The 20,275-nt window shown below is 31.6% G+C and overlaps 2 protein-coding genes and 3 non-coding genes across 5 annotated transcripts in view; 1 reads left to right on the forward strand and 4 right to left on the reverse strand.

Moving 5' to 3' along the window:
* Positions 1-1,835: 1,835 nt before the first annotated feature.
* Positions 1,836-3,592, forward strand: LOC100248938 (S-norcoclaurine synthase 1). The gene is made up of 4 exons (XM_002279319.5): positions 1,836-2,122; positions 2,521-2,768; positions 2,840-3,164; positions 3,274-3,592. The coding sequence occupies exons 1-4, from the start codon at positions 1,880-1,882 to the stop codon at positions 3,517-3,519; spliced, it is 1,062 nt and encodes a 353-aa protein (XP_002279355.1). The 5' UTR covers positions 1,836-1,879; the 3' UTR covers positions 3,520-3,592.
* A 1,371-nt stretch (positions 3,593-4,963) lies between these two features.
* LOC132253377 (small nucleolar RNA Z101) lies at positions 4,964-5,056 on the reverse strand. Its single transcript, XR_009465220.1, has one exon. It is a non-coding gene; the product is annotated as a small nucleolar RNA Z101 (small nucleolar RNA).
* A 176-nt stretch (positions 5,057-5,232) lies between these two features.
* Positions 5,233-5,323, reverse strand: LOC132253387 (small nucleolar RNA snoR14). Its single transcript, XR_009465226.1, has one exon. It is a non-coding gene; the product is annotated as a small nucleolar RNA snoR14 (small nucleolar RNA).
* Positions 5,324-5,441: 118 nt separating this feature from the next.
* Positions 5,442-5,533, reverse strand: LOC132253383 (small nucleolar RNA U61). Its single transcript, XR_009465223.1, has one exon. It is a non-coding gene; the product is annotated as a small nucleolar RNA U61 (small nucleolar RNA).
* A 4,422-nt stretch (positions 5,534-9,955) lies between these two features.
* Positions 9,956-20,275, reverse strand: part of LOC100254039 (uncharacterized) — a 56,064-nt gene continuing 45,744 nt past the window's right edge. Inside the window, exons 18-23 of the mRNA XM_010665774.3 lie at positions 15,545-15,733; positions 15,168-15,454; positions 12,262-12,469; positions 11,850-12,089; positions 11,262-11,347; positions 9,956-10,465 (exon numbers count right to left, since the gene is read on the reverse strand). Coding sequence (XP_010664076.1) covers positions 10,306-10,465; positions 11,262-11,347; positions 11,850-12,089; positions 12,262-12,469; positions 15,168-15,454; positions 15,545-15,733 — 1,170 coding nt within the window. The 3' untranslated portion in view covers positions 9,956-10,305. The remainder of the gene's footprint in view (positions 10,466-11,261; positions 11,348-11,849; positions 12,090-12,261; positions 12,470-15,167; positions 15,455-15,544; positions 15,734-20,275) is intronic.

Genomic DNA, 20,275 nt, shown 5'->3' on the forward strand with positions numbered 1-20,275 from the left:
TTAAATTTAAACTCCGTCCCATTAGGGGCGAAGCAGGGCAAGGCGGGGCGAGTATCCGAAAAAACCCGTCCCGTTGTCATCCCTACATATAGAGACAATATCCTTGTTGTGTCACACAAAAGGGTTGAGGATTAGTTCTAATTATACCATTATAATGGCCGAACCTCTCCCGATAATGTAAATATTATCCACTTTGGATCCAAAGGGTCCTCACAACATTTAAATGTATTTATAAGATTAAAAGAAATTCAAACATATATATGACACTAAAACCTTTTTTTCATATCCGATGTAAGATATCACAATTTATAACCATAGATATGTACAATCAAAATCAAACATGATACATAAAAAGTATTAAAACTTTCCACAAAAGATCTTACTCTGTATTGAAATAAAATTATAGAACTTCACTATAGTTTACTTCAATCCTCACTTTCTAGACAATGGTAACATTGTTTTTCCACAATTCTCTTATATTAGTGGTACAAGCATCCATCCATTTTTAAATAAAATATACATAGAATTAAAAATATATATTTTTAGTGTACTTTTTTTGTACTTATTAAAAAACACCACCAATAAAGTGGTACTATGCATCCAACTCGACTCTCATTGCCTTGTACTTGAGTTTTATTCCTTTGTACGATAATTAAAGTCTCATTGTTTTGTATCTCAATTATATTTATTTATATTTTGACCTTATTCTTTATTATTTTAGGTTCATTTATTTGTATTTTAATTTTATTTATTTGTACTTTTATTTAATGATCCAAATTTTATTATATACTTTTAATGTCATGATTCAAAGTTTAGTACCTTCAAAATTTTCAACAAATATAATACTTTGGCACAATCAAAATGACAACTAATTTTGAGTGAGCCTTTTTCCAATGACAGGAAGGTCCTTATGGCTTTCAATCTAAATTTTTCATTCCAAAATCATTGTGAATATGTTGACAAGCATATTTTGAAAATAAAGCAAAACAAATTTAAAACATAATTAGGTCATTGAACTCATCAACCATATCTCCATCGCAAAATCAAAAGATTAGCGAAGAAAAAGAATCTCTATTTACACTATAAAGCATAAAGATTAGTAAAAAGGTAACTTGTACTCAAGATTGCGCAAGAACTTTGATTAATCATTGCTTTGATAGGTAAGAATCAAAATTAGGATGAATGATATGGGGTTTTTTTTTTTTTTTTTTTGTATTATTACATTTGTTTTCAAAAGAAAATTTTGAAAATTTGAAAATTATGAGAAATATAACACTACTCATGTCAAAATTATCTCTATATAAATTTATAAATTGTCTCTATATTAAAATCTCATTTTCAAAAAGACAAGTTACCTTATAACTATTCATCTTAAAAGACAATTTTAATACAAATTTAAATTGTGCTCATGATAAAATCTCATTTTGAAAAATCGGTTTTTGCATGTAAAATTATAATTTTAAAGGATGATTTTAGAAGCATGATGATATTTTTCTAAATATTTTATGAACACTATTTTTTTAAAATATGTCTTATTAAATAAATTTTAAATATTAAAAAATTGAAAAAAAAAAAAAAAAAAAAACCCTGGTCCCAAAGCCTCAACAACAGTTCTTTAACATAATATTAAAAGATTTTCGACTGCAAATTTGAAAATTAAATTCAAAGTTTTTTTCAGCAACTTTGAATGAAGGCTCTTCAATCTAAAGTCAAGGTCTTAAATGAGCCTTGGTTTTTAGGTGCACGAATCTTTAGATTTTTTCTGTATCTCGCAAGCAAAACATCAGCTTTAGGTAACGCGTCGTTTTCAAAGAAAATAAAGCAAAACATGTGTATGATGTATAATATACAATAATGAGAAACCCTGTGGAGACAACAAATGGTGGGTGAAGAAATGAGCACAGAGTCGGGATTCTTTCTTCCAGTTGAAAATGTCCAAGCTCTCGCTTCCAACAACTCAGGTGAAATACCAAGCCGGTACCTCCGGCCGGAACTCCAGTCAGAAGAAGTTTTGGCGGACGAGTCTATCCAGATTCCCACCATAGATATGAGGAAGCTCATGGTTGCTGAAGATGAGATGGGTAAACTTCACTATGCCTGTAAAGAATGGGGCTTCTTCCAGGTACAATCCTTATCCTTATCTCTTGGGATTCTTATAGAGTTCCTGTTTTGAGCTGCATCCCTAGTTTTATCCCTTGGAATTTGTGTTTTGGCTGCAAAAGATCCACATGAAATTAATTTATGATATTTTGTTCTAATCTATCTTGAACAATAAGTGCTGAAAATTTCTCATTTCAATTTCTCTTAGATAGAGACTTTATTACTATTTAGATCATGTCAACATAATTAGATCTAAACCACCTTGGTGAAAAATAAAAAATCTTTATTATTCTGGGTAATTATTGAAAGTGTAAATTAAAATCATTGAAGTCAGCTATAGCCGAGTCTGTTGGATAGTTTTATCTTATACCTTAATGGGCTACTGTCTTATGTTAAATTGAGCATATTGTCATCAAACAGTTGATAAATCATGGGGTAGCAGAAGAAGTAATTGAGAAAATGAAGGCAGACCTTCAAGAGTTCTTTAAATTGCCACTAAAGGAGAAGAATGCATATGCAAAACTACCAAATGGGGTTGAAGGTTATGGCCAACACTTTGTTGTTTCCCAAGACCAGAAGCTTGATTGGGCTGATATACTTTTTCTTCAATGCCGGCCAGCCTCTGAAAGAAATATGAGGTTCTGGCCTCAAGAACCCACTTCTTTCAGGTAAATAGATCTACTCCTTTTATTACAGTATGCTTGGCACACATTGCTTAAGCTTCCACCTTGTAAACCAGGGCAACCTTCGACAAGTATTCATCAGAGCTCCAAAAAGTTTCAATCTGCCTTTTGGAGTTGATGGCTAAGAACCTTAAGGTCGATCCTGGGCAGCTCATGAATATGTTTCAAAAGGGAAGACAACAGATAAGAATGAATTATTATCCCCCTTGTGTGCATGCAAGCAAGGTTATAGGTCTCACTCCCCACTCAGATATTTGTGGACTTACCCTTCTTGCTCAAGTCAATGAAGTACAAGGCTTGCAAATAAAGAAAAATGGTAAATGGATACCGATAAGGCCTGTCCCCGGTGCATTCATCGTCAACATTGGCGACATTCTTGAGGTAATTAACCCTAAATGTCCTAAGTAACATTACCTTGTATTAATATGGTCATTGGAAACCTGAAAGTTGGAGGAGTAAGATAATTTATGGTTTCATTGATTGTGAGCAGATAATGAGCAATGGGGAATACAAGAGCATAGAGCATAGAGCGGTGGTGAACCCAGAGACGGAACGCCTCTCCATCGCAGCATTCCATTCTCCTAGTGTTGAGACAATCATTGGTCCTTTACCAGAGCTTGTAAAGGAGAATGGTGCAATCTATAAATCTGTAAGTAGGGAGGAGTATTATAAATTTGCATTTAGCAGGAAACTTGATGGTAAAAGTATAATCAGTCATATGAAGTTGGAGAACTGAAAGACCATGATAACCATGTATTGTTGAAAGAATTGAGTTGAATAATCATGTGATCAATGGTGATTTAAGACAATTGCAATTTGCTACTATAGGTAATTGGGACGAAGCTAACTCATTGCTTTTTCCAAAGTTCGTCTTATTCCTTTGCAGGTAAAGATAATTTAGACAAATGCATTCAAAATTTGTGATTAGCTACATTTAAGAGTGTGATTTGAGTGAACCCATCCCAATCCGAATCCAAGTAACAAATTTTCAATACTTGGATTGAATTTGAATTAGATTTTTTCAACTCAAAATCAATACGAGTCAGACTTGAGCAACTCCAACATAATTTTTTTGGTTATTTTTAAGTTTTATCTAATTTATTATTTAAATTTTGATACAAACATGGAGAAAAATTAAAAAAAAACACAATGAATTTTGAATTATGTAATTCAACCAACTCCAACCAATCTAAATAACTCAAATTTTAAAAAGTGAGGTTAAAATGAACTTGGATGAAGGCACTTTCAAAGGTAGGATTAGGAGTTAATTATGTATTAATTTAGATCAGACTTCAATTACTCATCATCCTAACCAAACCACTAATGTTGGAGTATTGAAGTGCACCTGAGATTGATTCTAAAAAAACATTTTTAACATTATTAACATTTGAATGATTAAAAATTTCAAGTGTTAAAAAAATTAAAAACATTTTTTAAAATTAACATCTTATTTTAATGAACTCAAACAAGCAAGTTAAAATTAACCCATTTGTATTATTTCTACATCCGATGACATCAAGATTCAATGGTAAATGGTTTTTTTATTAAATAAAAAAAATTAAATATTTAAATTTTTTTACTTAAATAAAAATAACCTATTAATTTTAATAAATATAATTAAATTAAAATAATAAATTTACTTTAACTATATTAATTGATATAATAAATTATTTTTAACTGAATAAAAAAAATTAAAATAAAAAATTAAATATTTTAATTTTTTTTATTCAGTCCAAATGATGATGAGGCATTTGTTCTTCCATCATCTCAATGACACAAAATATTAACATTCAAAATGATCGTGGAAGTTATTCAACGTAAAAAAGAAAACAAAATTTTCTTTGTCAGTGGTCGGTCCTAAGGGCCTGAACCAAGGTGTCATAGTTTCCCTGGAAGGGATTGTAGTTGCCTAGTGCCTACTACTTGCGTTGTTCTTGCGATTTTATTTGCATATACTAAATATTTTCATTATTTAGACGAGTATTTGTACCAAACCCAAATATTAGAATGATAAAATTATAAAATTAATGATAATTCAAATAAAAAATAATAAAATTTCATTTCTTTCCTTTATGATATATATTCTTAATAATTAAATATTATAATTTTACTATTTAATAAAAAAAAACATATTAGTATAAATTAATTTTAACAATAACAAAAAGAAAAAGGAAAAAAAAAGGGGGCATCAGTTCTCCAAGGTGAAATAGCATCAATGGAAAAATTCAGACGCAAATTACCCATTACTTCATGAGATTCATCACTTGCCCCTGCCAAACTCAATCGCCAATACTCAAAGAAATAACAAAAACACTTTCCCTTTCATCAATTTCACGAAAAAACCTTCAACATTCATCAGAAAAAATCAGAAAAAACAAGGTAAAAAATCATGAGAGTATATGTGAAAGAAAGAAATAATAATGAGATGTGGATGTGTGGGATGTAGAAGGCGATCAGAACCTGTCGGGATTCATTGTTTAACATCATCTGATGTTGATATCAGTGGATTGACAGACCAATGAATTCTATCGTCACCTCGCTTTTTCCAATCTCAAACCACACACAACATTCCCAAAATCAACGAATGAGTTTTCGAAAAAACAGATCTAAAATCAAAACTCCAGCATATACGAAAACATGTAAAGAAAAGAAAAAAAGAAGCTCAGAACTTCTTAGAGGGTTGTGTTACCATCACAGACCAACTCCGAAGAGAGTCTTTGGTACACAAGACTAGATTTTCATCATTGCAATAGCTACCAGAACTAGCATTCGAAGAAGAAGGCAGAAACTAGCATTTGAAGAAGAAGGCAGAAACTGGCCTATGAAGAAGGCAGAGAGGGGAAAGAGAAGCAAGGAAAGGAGGCTGGTGTGGTGAGTGGTAGACGAGAGGAAGTGCAGGGAGAAAGGGCCTTTTTATAGGACAAACCCTAACCCTAATTTCATGTCTTGAGATTAATGAAGGGAAATTGTCCCAAATGGAATTTATTTTGGGTTTTCTGTATACAAAATTAAACGGTGACAGAATTAGCTTACTAAAATTCATTTTCTGACATTTGGAAAATACTTTGCAACAATTTGGGGATGAATATTTTATTTTCATCCCTACTCCCGAATTTGGTCATTTCTAGGTAGGAATGTAAGATTGAAATTATAATTTGTTTTCATTTTAATATTAAGTAAAAATAAAAATAAAAATAACAAATATATATATATATGTCAATAATATCTATGATTTAAAATAATTTTTTTTATTTATTTTTAAAAATATCTTAGTATATAATTTGAAAATTTTTCTTTATTTTTATTTAAAAAAACACTTTAAAGTTTTTTTTTGTTAAATAATAAAAATTTATTTGGACGTGTGATTTAAAAACAAATTATTTTTAAAAAATTATGTCACTATTTGATTGTTGTTTTTAAAAAATAATTTTTAAAAATAAAGTAAAATAAAGAATTGAATTTATTAATGAGTTTAATAATTTAAATAAATAAATAAAACTCAAAAAAATATTTATAATGACTATAAAAATAATAAACATAATTAATATTTTAATTTTTTTTAATAAATCTTGTAAGTTTTAAGTATAATTTGAAATTAAAAAAAATGATTAATTAATTTTAAATTAAATAAAATAATTCAGAATGTCTTATTCGTGATTAAGTTGGCTCATTTATACCTTAAAAAATTAAATTTTATTTATTTTTATATTCATTTAAAATAGAATAGTATTTGCAATTATTAAATTTTGAATAGTTATTCTTTATTTTTAACAAAATAAATTAATTATGTTTTATAAGATGTTATTATTCATATTTTTATAATATTTGTAAAATAATATAAATAGTATTAGAAATTATTAATTTTTAACTATTATTATTTATTTTAACAAAATAGATCAATTAATGTTAATATCTATAGTTTTATAATATTTATAAAAATATAATTTATGATTTTATTATATTATTAATATCCATATTTTATTAAAACCTATTTATTTTTAATTTATTTGTAATTATTTTTTTTTTAATAAGATGTGAATTAAACTTAGTTTACATTATACAAATTGAATTTACAATTTCGTTTTTGACAAAATCAAAATAAAAAAACAGTTTTTATAAAACAATTTATCTAAAAAGTCTTTAATTTTTTATTTTTGAAAAATATTTTTAAAAATAACTTATACTAAGGAATCAAAAATACCTCATAGGATAAATTTCATTTCCAATTGAATCATTTTTTATTCCACTCTCATCATCTTCAAGTCATCCAAACTTGGGAATAAAAGAAGAAAATGAATAAATTGTCAATTCTTACTCCTCATTTCTGCACATCAAACACAACCTAAAAGGATTGTTGAGCAAATTTCTAAATTACTCTTGAGAACGTAGACACATTTTATGAGTAAAAAATGTTCAATGTTGTTTTAAAAAAAAAATATATATGTAGATAGCTAAGGTGGCAATTATTTCATAGGAAGGAGATCAAAATATGTCAAACTTTCAAATATGGTTTATAATTTGAAAACCCAAAATTCCTAAAATCTCAAAATATTTGTCATTACCTTAAATTTTAAATTTTTTATTTTTACTACTATAGATTTTAAAATTTTTAAATATTTTATTTTTTAAAGTAGAGAATAATGCTAATTTTTCTAACTTAAGAAATAAAGATTCTCATATAAAAAATATAGACTTGGATTACAAGGAAAAGTAAGATTTGACTCAGTAATATGAAAATATATGAAAAAAAAGAATCTCAAATTTTTTAAATTATCTTCATCTATATAAAAATAATTTGAAATACATGCATTTTTTAATGAGTCATCTAATTATTCCAAAAAAATACCCCTTTACTTGTCATATCATCTAAATCAATTGACAACTAGACTATTCATATAGATGTTTTCTTTCCTTTTCTTTTAAATATTTTATTGTTATTATTTTTTTATTTGAATTTTTTTTTCTTTAGAAACATTATAAAGTAAGAATTTGAAAAAAAAGAAAGTTTATTCTAGTATTAATAAGTTAAAAATAAATTCATATTCTTGATAATAAATAAACCAATAATAAATTTGTATTTGTTATATAATATTAATAATTGTATGATATAATAGAGAATAAAATTTGTTGTAAGAGTTTTTTAGATATAAAATATTTTACAATATAATTGTACTTTGATATATAGTATAAAATAAATAAATAAATAATTATTTTATATTAAATAAATTAATTATAATTAAAATATTTATATTTTATTAAATTTATTGTTTATTATTTAATAAATAATATTATTATTTTTTTGAATTGGTAATTATGATTAAATAAGATTTGTTTGACAATATTTCCTCTTAAAATTTTAGGAAATAAAAAAAAATTAATTCTTATTTAAATAGGACTTTTTTTTTTGCACAATATTTCTTAAACTTTTAGGAAACTAAAATAAGAATCCTATGAGATGTTTGTTTCCAAAGAAAAAAAAAATCTCAAATAATAAAATAATAATAATAATATATTTTTAAAAAAAAATTTATATGAAGGAGTGTAGTTGTGAATTGATTTGAATGACATGACAAACAAAAGAATATTTTTAAAATAATTGAATGATTCATTAAAAAATGCATGTAATTCAAATTATTTTTAAATGTACAAAGATAATACTAATTTAAAATTTTCAGAGTTCTTTTTTTCATATATTGTTATATTAGTGAATTAAACCCTACTTTTCCTTGGATTATATCTTTAAAAATTACTTTAAAAAATTTTTAACATCCATTTTAAATTTTATTTGAAAAATAACAATTTAATTTTATATTATTGGATTTTTTAAATTTTGAAAACAAATTATCGATGAAATGATCTTGGGCGATTTTGGTCGAACTTGCTGGGTTGAGATAATGGAAACTTGGATTTCAAAAGAATCGAAGTAAGAGATAGTTTTCCATTGAATAAAATGAAAGAGAGATGCAAAAAGGAAAACATGGGTTGACTAAACACTTCCACCACATCTCATATCCTTATACGCAATTATGTAAAATACGTGATCTTTAAGACTAACATCAAATTCACCTTCCCCTAAAACATAATTGCAATTATATATATCGAAAATAATTTTAAATTAGATTAAACTTTTTATTATTTTTAATTTTTTAAAAAATACATAAAAAAGGTTATTTTCAGATGGCTGTTGAAACCTTTCTTCAAAGTACATGCCTTGTGATATGAATCACATGATTTTAAAAAATTAAGAGTAATTCTATCTTCTCTTTATTTAAAAATAAAAAAAATAAAAATATTGCTTAAAATTTGGGCAATCATATGTAACATAGCAAAATTTGTTTTTCATTGTTTTTAGGTGACTAGAATTTCAAATTATGCAAAATCAAAAGGTCTTACTTGCGCAGTCACCCATGTTTTTTTAAAAGGAACTCAACAAGTGTACATATTTTTCATACATAGAAATTTTAATATTTTAATTAAATTATCCATTAATAATATTTTATTTGTATCTCAAAAATTTTACTTTATTATTATTTTTTTGTTTATAATTTCCTCTTCATTTGTATAATTTTTTTTAAGCCTCGATTTTTCAAAAGAGAAAAACAAATGCAAATCAGGTCTTTGTGATATATAATTCAGCATTTCTCAAAAGAAATAATAGAATTAAATACTTTAATTCTAGGCGAGTAAGACCAATGCGGCAGAGGAGATAAAAATAAATTCAAAGATTACCGCTTAAGCTAAAAAAAATTTTAGTTACTCCTGGTACCTGAGATACGAAGCAGATGATTGTCCAGTTTAAATATCATACATGCAGAGTCGGCGGTGGGCTGGGCTGGGCTCCAACCTTGAATTTCAATTTCTTGTTCTCATACTGCAAACCGAACTTCTTATTCGGTTACTTTTCCTATTTTTCTGGAAACAAATTTAAATGAAAAAACAGCAAAGACAAAAAAAAATCGGATTTGGGATTGGATCTAACCAGGGGCAAACACTCAGATGAATCACAAAGCCCGACAACAAAGAATCCACAAAAGAATAGGGACTTCCAGTTGTGAATTTGAATCAGAATATCAAGCAGGCACTTTATATGAAAACTTACATCAACTATTAACGCAACTACAAAACTCCAATGGAAAGTTAGAATGAAGTTAAAGAGGTACACAAAATGGTCATGAGAAAAAGGAACCAAAGACTAAAGCATTGAAGTTTTTGTATGTTACAAAAATAAACAAACAAACAAACAAACAAACAAAACCTCTCCATCTGGACTAGAATTGAGTTAGAAAAATTGAGAAACCTACTCCTGTAACCTATTCTCTACATTCTCATGCCACTATGGTTATGAAAGGAATAAAACTGCAAAACTATATCAATGATTTTATACAGCTTTAAACATATTTACAGTGCCAAGAGTCCAAGGCTATGCCGGGAGCAGTAGAGATTCGTATCTCTTGATCCTGTTGACACCAAGAGGACTCTAAAATGTGTACAGTTCCCTTCTCAAATAGTTGATTCTTTTATGTCATAAACTAGACTCATGGGCCCAGAAAGTGTCTGGATCAGGACTGAACAAAGAAAAATCTTGGATTTCTAGATTTGCTATGTGCCAATCAACAAAACGAGCTTGTATTGACTTGAAGAGCAGAAGGATGGTTGACAAAAGCCACCATTTATCGTCTTCCCTGTGGACATAACAGTTCAAAAGCTCTAAAGAGATTTGCAAAAGTTTAAAATGCATAAATTAATAAATAAACAAATAAATTTAGGCAAAGAATAGGATCAAGAATTCCAAAACTTAGATAAGATTTTATAATGTTCAAAAAACAAAAAAGGACTATATTTATATCAATTGAATGGTAACTTTTGATCCAATTTGGGTGATCATCTTTATGGATCTCCCTCATTGAAACTAACAGAGCGGAGCACAACGCTCATCTCCCTGCATAGGAGCAATGTGCAAAGAAGATGACTAAAAGCTTCCCCATCTTTATAAATTGCTCTAGAATTTATTGTATCATGGATGTTGCAAGCTAGCTAATCTTCCTATAGATTTAAAGAGTAACACTTCTCAATCATACATATTGCCCTAGGATTGATTTTATGGTGGACACTGCAACCTAACTAATCATTTCTATGCATTTGCAGATTGGAACTCTTTTTGTATAATAATGAGATAAAAAGGTGCTTAACTTCAGCTTAGATTCATGAATTTCATAAATATAACTTGTTCTCTTTCACCAACTAGGCTAACCATGGCTAATACCGAGTACCATAGAAATGATTAGTCCAAAACCCAAAATAAAGCAAACCATAAGTTTGTAACTTGGTAAAGCTCAAGTTTTTGTTGTGTGCTCAAGGCTGTGCACACACTTGTTTGCAAGTTCCTGTTGTATTATAATTGAAAAAGCAACTCTTATTGTATTCCAAGAATGCCATTATCTTATTTTTAGATAGGATTGTCTAAGTTGAAGGTCTTACCTCCTTGAATGCCATGTATTTGCTTTTTCAGATGGTTGAAAAAAGGAAAGTCCATAGTGACAAATGCCGCAGATGAAAGCCACAGCCTGCAAATATCCAAATTAATCAACTTGAAATGAACATATGAATTCAATGGCATGAATAGTGGCAAGGGATTGGATGGAGATGGGAGGTTCCATTCCATGAAGCCAAGAAAATAAAATAAAATAAAATAAAATTATATTAGCCTCCTTACCATTTTAAAAAGAAGCACATCTAACTTCAATATCCTAACCTTAGAACCAGTAACTCAAGTAATGAGGCGCCATATTTCTGAATATGAGGCATGATGAGGTTTGTGGAAATCTTACTTTTTTTCTATGTTGCATACCATTTGAAATTAATAAATAATTAAAAATAAAAAAGGCATAAATTCCAAGAAGAAAGTGGATGTGGTGGAAAATAACGACTTCGATACAGCATAGTGGTTTAAAATTTTTTATATTTCTTTCGGTATGAATCAAGTCATGGATTCATATGGGGGATTTCAACAGATCCTTAAATTCTTAATTAAACTAATAGTCATTCAACTTCTAAGGAAAAACTTACAATGTTTGATAAAGATGTAGCATTCCACAATGCATATATGCGAGCTAGCGAAGATCTTCTAGGTCCTTGACTGAATAAGGCATTCAAGCCTGCAGGGAAGGGAGAGAGCAAGGATAGAGGAAGAATAAGCAAGACAGCAAGAAAAGCCCCAAGAGAAATCCAATAGAACTGGAGCAATGTAAGGAGGGTGACTGAAAGATCTGCCAGAAGAACTATAGATATCAGCAGCTGCAGGGACTCCTGAAACACAAAATATCCAAATATGAGATGTTGAATAATAATCCAATAATTATCTTACTCTCTCTTCCCTGTTTTCCTTTCCCTTATTTATTTTTTGGTGGGAGGAGAGTTGTAAGAATCATAATCTTGCTTAAGAGGCACCACATGTAAGTAGAAAACATCATCTAAGTACCTGACGTCCAACAGGTCCTGTATTGTGCAATAAGAGAGAAAATGGAAAGAGAAAGTCCCTTCTAAAATCCAAAGATTTCAAAGTAGCATCATTTATTAGACCTCCATTGATTCCACCAGTAATCCTTTTTCGAGATAATGCATGACTTGTATGTGGCTGACTCTTCTGCAGCTGTTTAAGGCTTTTTCTTGCAACTGCTGTATCTTTTCTGGAATATAAATGCAAAAAAAAAAACAAAATTACCTTCTCATACCCAAATAGGCCAATACCAGTCCAGGTGCACTAACATAACTACAGGACTCAATATTATCATTTAAGACCAGTGAAACTTGGGGAAAAGTACACTCACCTCCCTTGAGGTTTTGAGTAATTTCAGTGACATCTTCTGATGTTTTCAAAATGGAATTGAACTCCCATATAGCTATTAGAGGGCAACATAGGGGCATGTGTGGAGACAACTTGTGCCCACATACCTCAAGGCATGTTGGTGGTGGCATGTCTAAACTCAAACAAGGCAGTGTGACTAGGTAATCATATTCATGGTGGAGAGTGGGGCTTCTAATGATGTGCATTGGTGGGAACTAGGCTAAGGCAACCTTGAAGGATCAAAGTGGCTAAGTGGCACATGTGTGGTGAGCAGCTGGCAGTGCTGCAAGTGCTCACCACAATGCCAGCACACATTGCATGTCTCATAAGGACGGTGTGTGGCAATGGCACCACGTGATGACACATTCATGTAGGCTCGACACAACTAGTGTTGAGTGTTAACACTTTGACAGGTTCCCTAAGTTGTTGGAGGTCTAAGAAGAATTTTCCCAGTGCTGAGGTATTTTTCCTACTTGTTTTATAATTATTTTTCCAAGTGATGAGGTCTCCTCCTAAAAAACCTGAGAATGACAAAATACTCTTTAATAGGTATGTGTGTGTGCGAGTATGTGTGGATGGGGGATAACCCAAGGGTGTGAGCATACCTGAGCACAACAAGACTGTCCATGAACAAGTGCAAGACACCATTAGAGCTTGCACACACCCAAGTGCACAATGGCTTGGGCAAGGCATGGGGGTGTAGACACTAGGCCATGAGCGAAGCATGGCACATAACAGGTGTGGGCTATGTGGCTGAGACAAGGCAGGATGTTGGCAACTTGGTGCATGGGTTGCAGATGGGAAATGCTATATGCATGAACCTTGGCACAGCCAAGGTCCCAAGACCCTACAACACGAGGAAAGGTTCTCCTGCTAAACAAGGCCTGGCTTGGGACAGCATGCATGCAAACCCAAGGAAGGGGAGCAAGCAAGGCACATGTCTAGGAGGCCACTCATCAGGGGCTGGTTGGCTGAAGCATAAAATATGGGCCTGTGGCTGACTCGTGGCAGATACGAAGGCAATTGATGCATGGAGAGGTGGCTCAGTATTCATCAGTAGATGGGGTTGTGCTGCAGATGCATGGGCCATTTGGCAATACTTGAAGCAAGGCCAAAGTATGTGGGACACCCACGGAGAAGCTGGGGACCTTAAGAAATTGCCAAGACAAGTGGTAGAACATGGGCTAGCTCTCAAAACATGGACAAAACATGGGAAGTTATTTGGAGTAACTGATGGCCCTTGATTGCCTATAAATACCCTATTGTGCATGTGAAAAGGAGAGAGTCTATGCATAGTCATAGTGCAATTTTGTAAGCCTTGGTTTCTTGCATTGTGAGGGAATAATACAAGTTGGGAAAGTTATTTCCTGTAAGTTGCATGTGTTGTTTGTGTGGCTGTGTGGGTTGCATCTGCATGAGTTGGCTAAATGACGGGTCTAAGTGTCATCACAAAAAAAGAAAAAATTATCATGGCAGTGAATTTTGTGACATTTTCCATCAAACAATTGTGCTTTAAAGTAAGGCAATACTAATTCTTCAAGCTAAATTTTAATAATGTCAACATTTTCTCACTATATTTGACAGCAAAGTAGCAACAGGTGCTCCATGACCATATTGGCAAATCACAGGAGATGTCAATTCTATTTTTAAAACATTAGGGAAAGTTTTCCAGAAATCTCAAGGCAGGTAAGATGTTCACCCAGAAACATATCATGGCACATATGTGAAAGAAAAAAAAATTAATATGCTATAGTAGTAGCCTCAACTATCATGATGAGAAATGAACTTAATCATTGGAAGGAAACAAGAAGGAAAGGAAAATAAAATAGAAACCCATGGATAAGAGGTCTCTTGATAACAAATTAAAGAACAAATCTAGTAGAAAGTATTTTTGTTTTTATAGGGATTGAGAATAAGAAAATTAACAAAATGAAACCAAGCCAACAACTCGAGGTACTAATTTCCAATGCACATCATTGTATTATTATTAATCAACAGTGACTTATCTCAACAATTTGGGGCAACCAATAAAAATCCTGAACCACCTATTAAATGCAAAGTCAATACAACTTCTCCAATGATCAGAAAAAACATGCTACAGTATCCAAATCAGTTCATGCAAACAGATGTTATGAGAAGTTCTCTCTGGAAGAAGCTAAAGTAACTGTTTAGCATTTTTTTATGTACACAACAGGTGATTTTACAGACTGGGTTTCTTTCATATGGTGCAATATTTTTGCACCTGTTCTCCCATAAAGAGTGAAAGGTCTTCATCTAAAGGTTTTCTCACCAGTGCACTGGACAACACAGTTTCAGAGGTAGGGATATGTCACTGGTATGGAGAACATAAAGAAACTACAACCAATTCACCAAAATTTATCACAGTTGATTGCAACATGTGTCAGAGCTAGTATTAGACACTTTATCAGTAAATGGATAAACCATGTTTTATAGATCTTAAAATGTGCAGGAAATGGTGAAGCAGAATTTGTGTGAACCATATACAGATGCTTCTCATGTGTACAATCACATAAAGTTACCTTGGACATTCATCACTACTTCTGTCCAATAGATCAGACTGATTCATGTTATGGAGCGAGTAATCGCCAACAACTACCAAAATACCCAGTTGATAATAACCAGAAGCAGTGGCCTGGAACCATCCAAGCTCAATTTTAACCCCATGGAACTCAAGTTGGGGGTTTCCATGACTACTGATCCAACGAATAATAGGAATTAATGCAGAACGGATGGATCCATGTCTCACTGTCCTTAATTGAGCATTCAAACCAGCCACCAAACGATTCCAGACAGTAGCAGGGACATGCTGGGTATACAAAAACATAGTGAAAATGTTGAAATGAACAATTGTTATAGCTATTCAAAAGAACAGAAATAAAAGAGGCTGCTAATAAACCTGGCCAAGAAGATTTGTCAATAATGTGTCACTGTAAAGATTATAAGGGGACATATAGCTTCCATCACCACCGAAAATGATGCACATGGGGAATCTCTTCTGTATAATAGACACTATGTCTATGCGCTTTTCATCACCACCAAGGAAGAAATCAATATATGCAACCATCAAATCAGGTGTTGCTCCAACCTGCATTAATTGCCACTCATATAAAGGCATGATAAGTAGAAAATTAGTCTTCCAATATTCAAAGGAAATGTTTCCTTGAGAAGACTATTTTACCATTATTTTCTTCTTCGTGAACTGGGGAGGATGATATACATGTCTATCCCAGTTGTTCTCTTTCCAGGACACAGAGTTTGTTATGATTAGATAAATGAATATGCTTAATGATTATTTTCATCTCAGGGAGAATAAAATGAGGAGAGCTAACAAGTATTTGATGCTCAGAAGCTGCTACAGATACATCATACCATGACAAGTGGAAAATCAAGAACCTCCCAACTAGAGCTAAAGCCTAAAAAACTCTATTTCCCTAAATTTTTGTTATTAGCCATCTTTAGCCTTTTTATTTGGAAGAAAAAATTGAAATTTCCTCTTTATCTTTTTATATAACAATTTTTTAGTCTAGTACTAAAATTTCGTAATGTTGCTTAATACTAATATGCAATCTAATTAATCTTCTTAATGAAATTATTGAATTGCTTAATACTAATATGCAATCAAATAAAGATTAAATACATTAACAAGGAGATTATTTAAATATATAATCTAGATTCTTGTTTTTTTTTTAAATATGAAATATTTTGTTGCATTTGTTTTCTAGCTTTTTATATAATAATATTTTATTTTACTACTAAAACTTCTTCATGAAATTATTGAATTTCTTAATACTAATATGCAAGCAACTTAAATCAATTACATTGCTAATGAAATTATTTAAATATAAAAATGTTTTGGATAATAAGGGCAAATTTATTGAATAGAAGCATCGTAGATTACATTTATGTTTTTATTTTTTTTTAATAATTTAATTTTCCTTTTATGTTGCTATTATTCGAAGACTGCTCTGTGTGAACCAAATGCCGAACTTTGCCACTGCATAATCAGGCTCTTCAGCTGTACATCTAGGGAATATCTAAATATAGATATTCAGACTTTCTAAGCATATAGGGTCATGTGCATGTGCCTGTCAAACCAGCCATCAAGTGGTTGCAATTAAGAAATCTCTGAGGCAAAATTGAGATGATTTGGATGATTCAAAATTTTGACATATTTACTCTGTAAACCCATTGATTCTTCTAGGTGGGGCCCATCCAGAGGCAGATGTAGCACCTAATTTAACTGCCATGTACCAAGTTCTAGTAAGTTTACCAATCCTCAATTTTATTTTTTTTCTTCTAAAATTTTTTGCCATTTTTACTTATCATATTTTTTTCATGATGGGAAACCTAGAATTTCATAAGAATGCAAAATGAGTAAATACAGTAAGGATAAGAGATAACTCATATTAAACATAAGAAAAGAAAAAGGGAGAAAGGAAAAAAGTACAAGGACGACAGGGAAAACCAAGCAAAAGAAGATCTCAGGAAAAACCCAATCCAGTCTCAGGAATCTCTTAAGAGGAAGAAAATTTCCTATCAACAGAAGGGGATACTCCTTGAATAGAATGTTTACCTCCCAAAATCAGCCAACCTAGGCTTCCACATGAAGGAGGGAACCATGTCCCTCAATACTCTCAGGGGTCTCTTGTAGCCAAGGATGAATATGAGGAGATAGTGACCAAATAGTCCTCTTCCACCCTGTGATTTCTAGTCACCAATGGGAGACCTGTTTTAGACCTTTGAAGTTTGAACAAAGGTAAGATCTCTACCTCATGGTCAATGACTGTCCTCTAAGTAGCTAAGCAACCGTTGTAATTCTAGATATAAGACTGTTAAGAGTGGTAATATACATTTGATGATAAAATCCAAAAGAACTAACAAAGAATTCTCTCACATTCCAACAATCTGTTTACTCATCCTCAAAGATCCAGGACCTCTCTCAAGTTTTGAAACCTGTGCATGGCTAACAAAACACAATGACACAACGTGTTGTTCCTAGCTTTCTTCTGAAAATCCTGAAAAGAAAAAACCAACATATCTGGGATAGCTTTCAAATATAACAACACTGACCGATGAAGAGAAAGATAGCTGACTGCCCATTCATCCCAAATACACCTGTCACTGCTGATTGCTTTGACTTTCAGGGGAACTAACTTCCAAATTAAACTTGCCATCTGAAAGATGACCAGGTTTTGCTTTTGGATAAGAAAAGTGAAAAGGATTCTAATGAAAAGAGGTCATCAAACTAAGATTTTCTAGAAAGACAAGATTCTCCATGAAGGAGAATTGAGAAGGGTAGAAATAGTAGGAAGGAGTAACATCCCCCTACTAGAAGAAAGTAAAGTAAAAAATATCAGAAACAAAATTGTTGGTTCTCTCTAAACTTCAGCAATAAGTTCATAAATTAGATGGTTTATATATATTATGATTAGAAATACTATATATAATTACATTTAATTGATTAAATTAATTAAATAATAAGACCATATAATTGTATTATGATTAGGTTTCAACTTTTAAGCTTTATCTCTTTAGCCTATGTTAAAATCTTGAAAATAATTTTCACTCTAATCTTTGATAAATGAGAATATTGACAGTTTGACTAAATTTGAATATCTATTCCAATAGATACCAAACAATACAAATAGAAATAATTTTGTATTTGCATTCTTGACTTCTCCAAACATTGAAATGGGATTTTCTAGAATGAGTAGCCCAAGGTATTCTATTCCCATTCTGTACAACAACAAGGCTTTCAGTACATCTTCCTTCATGAAGATGGTAGTAGTGATAGAGTTAGCATCATGATAATCACTTTACTAGAGCGAAGCTCCTTATAAACTTTTTATCCTTCCCCTCTAAGGGTTTTTTCCCAACAGTCTTGGAAATAACCCAAATTAAACCTACTAGGGCTCAAGGAATTCTTCATATCCATCTAAAAGATAGCTTCACTAAATTCTTCATCTTGAAAAGGCATGTCTAACGTCCAAACATGCATCAATCTCTTATAGAGTCAAGGATAATACCTCAAGATCTTTCCCAAAACTTAAATTATGGCTTTCCAAGATCATACCATCCTCTTTTTTGATAGGCAAGTAAAGATTGTATTAAAAAAAAGTGTCAAAAAAAGCACATCAAAGTACACAGGACATATACAATGGTGGCCAAAAGACGCTAAAAAAGGAAAACAAAAAACTACTCCCTCCCTTGATGAGAACTCAACCAATCAATGAAGTCACATAAGGACATTGGGCCTTTAGCTATGTACAACTTGGTTGAAGACAATAAGTTACAAAGAAACAAGCTTTTCGGTCTATGGTCAAAGAGCTCCTCGTTTTCAAACAATCTTCTTTTTCTCTCCTTCTAAATTGTTCAGAAGAGACACAAAGAAGTTGTTGCCCACACTTTTTTCGTTCCTTTCAACAAAGAACCCATGTCACTGTAATAGGGGCTCTCTTATAGAGGAAGATAACACCTAAATACACTGAAAAGAGAGAACAAAAGCTACCACAAAACTCTCACCTTACCATAATGTGGCAGGATGTGGTCAATCGTCTCCTAAATATGACAAATGAAGCATTTGTTAGCCAACAACCACCCTCTCCTCTGAAGATGATCTAAAGTCAGGGCTTTACCCCACGACATGTCCCAAGCAAAAAAGTTCGCCTTAGGTGGAACCCACAAGTTCCAAACAATACCTTCTAAGAAAAGGGCTAAACTACCAAACTCTAGGAAAGCATAAAGGGACTTCACATAAAAAGAACTGGTCTTTGTCTCCAACTAGATCACCTTATCTTCTCCTCCCCCATGGACCACCTTTTCTTGAAGCTTCGAGAGGAAACACTTCATAATCTCAATCTCCCAATCTTTTAAATGCCTAGAGAAGCTAGGAGTCCAACAACCTCTAACATTAGATTGATTCCACAAAACCGTCACATACGCCTCCTTTGAACTAGCTAAGACAAATAAAGAAGGAAAGGAACACACGAAGGCTCATTACCACACCACTTATCCTTCCAAAACTTTACCCTCTTCTCACTACCCACAAAAAAAGGAGACTCTACTATTAACAATCTCCCCACAATTTCCTTATGGTTTTCCATAACCTAACCCCATACTTGTCATGCACTACACCACCCCCCTTCAACTTCTCCATATTCACCATTTCTAATATGCTTCCAAAAGGCCTCCCTTTCCGTTGCAAACCACAAAATCTACTTGCAAAGAAAAGCTTATTGAGCGAAGAAAGACACCTAACTCATAAGCCCCCATTTCTTTTATTTGAACAAGCAATAGCCCACTTTATTAAATAAGGCTTTTCCTCTAAATCCCCGCCATCCCATAGGAAATCCTTCAAATCTATTCCAACCTCAAATTCATTTTCCTCGACATCTGGAATAACGACATAAAGTAGATAGGCAAACTAAATAAAGTGCTCTGAATTAAAGTGAGTCTTCCCCCTTTGGAAATATACTATATTTTCCATATTGTCTATCTTTTTAAAAAACTCTCTTTCACCTCATCCCAAATTGCCAAAAAATTAGAAGGAGCACTTAGAGGAAGACCCAAGTGGTCGAAAAATCTCCCACTTTACAACTTAATTCAAAAGCCAAATCTTCTAAGTTTT

Source organism: Vitis vinifera, chromosome 2 (assembly GCF_030704535.1).
Source record: "Vitis vinifera cultivar Pinot Noir 40024 chromosome 2, ASM3070453v1".
Classification (NCBI taxonomy): domain Eukaryota; kingdom Viridiplantae; phylum Streptophyta; class Magnoliopsida; order Vitales; family Vitaceae; genus Vitis; species Vitis vinifera.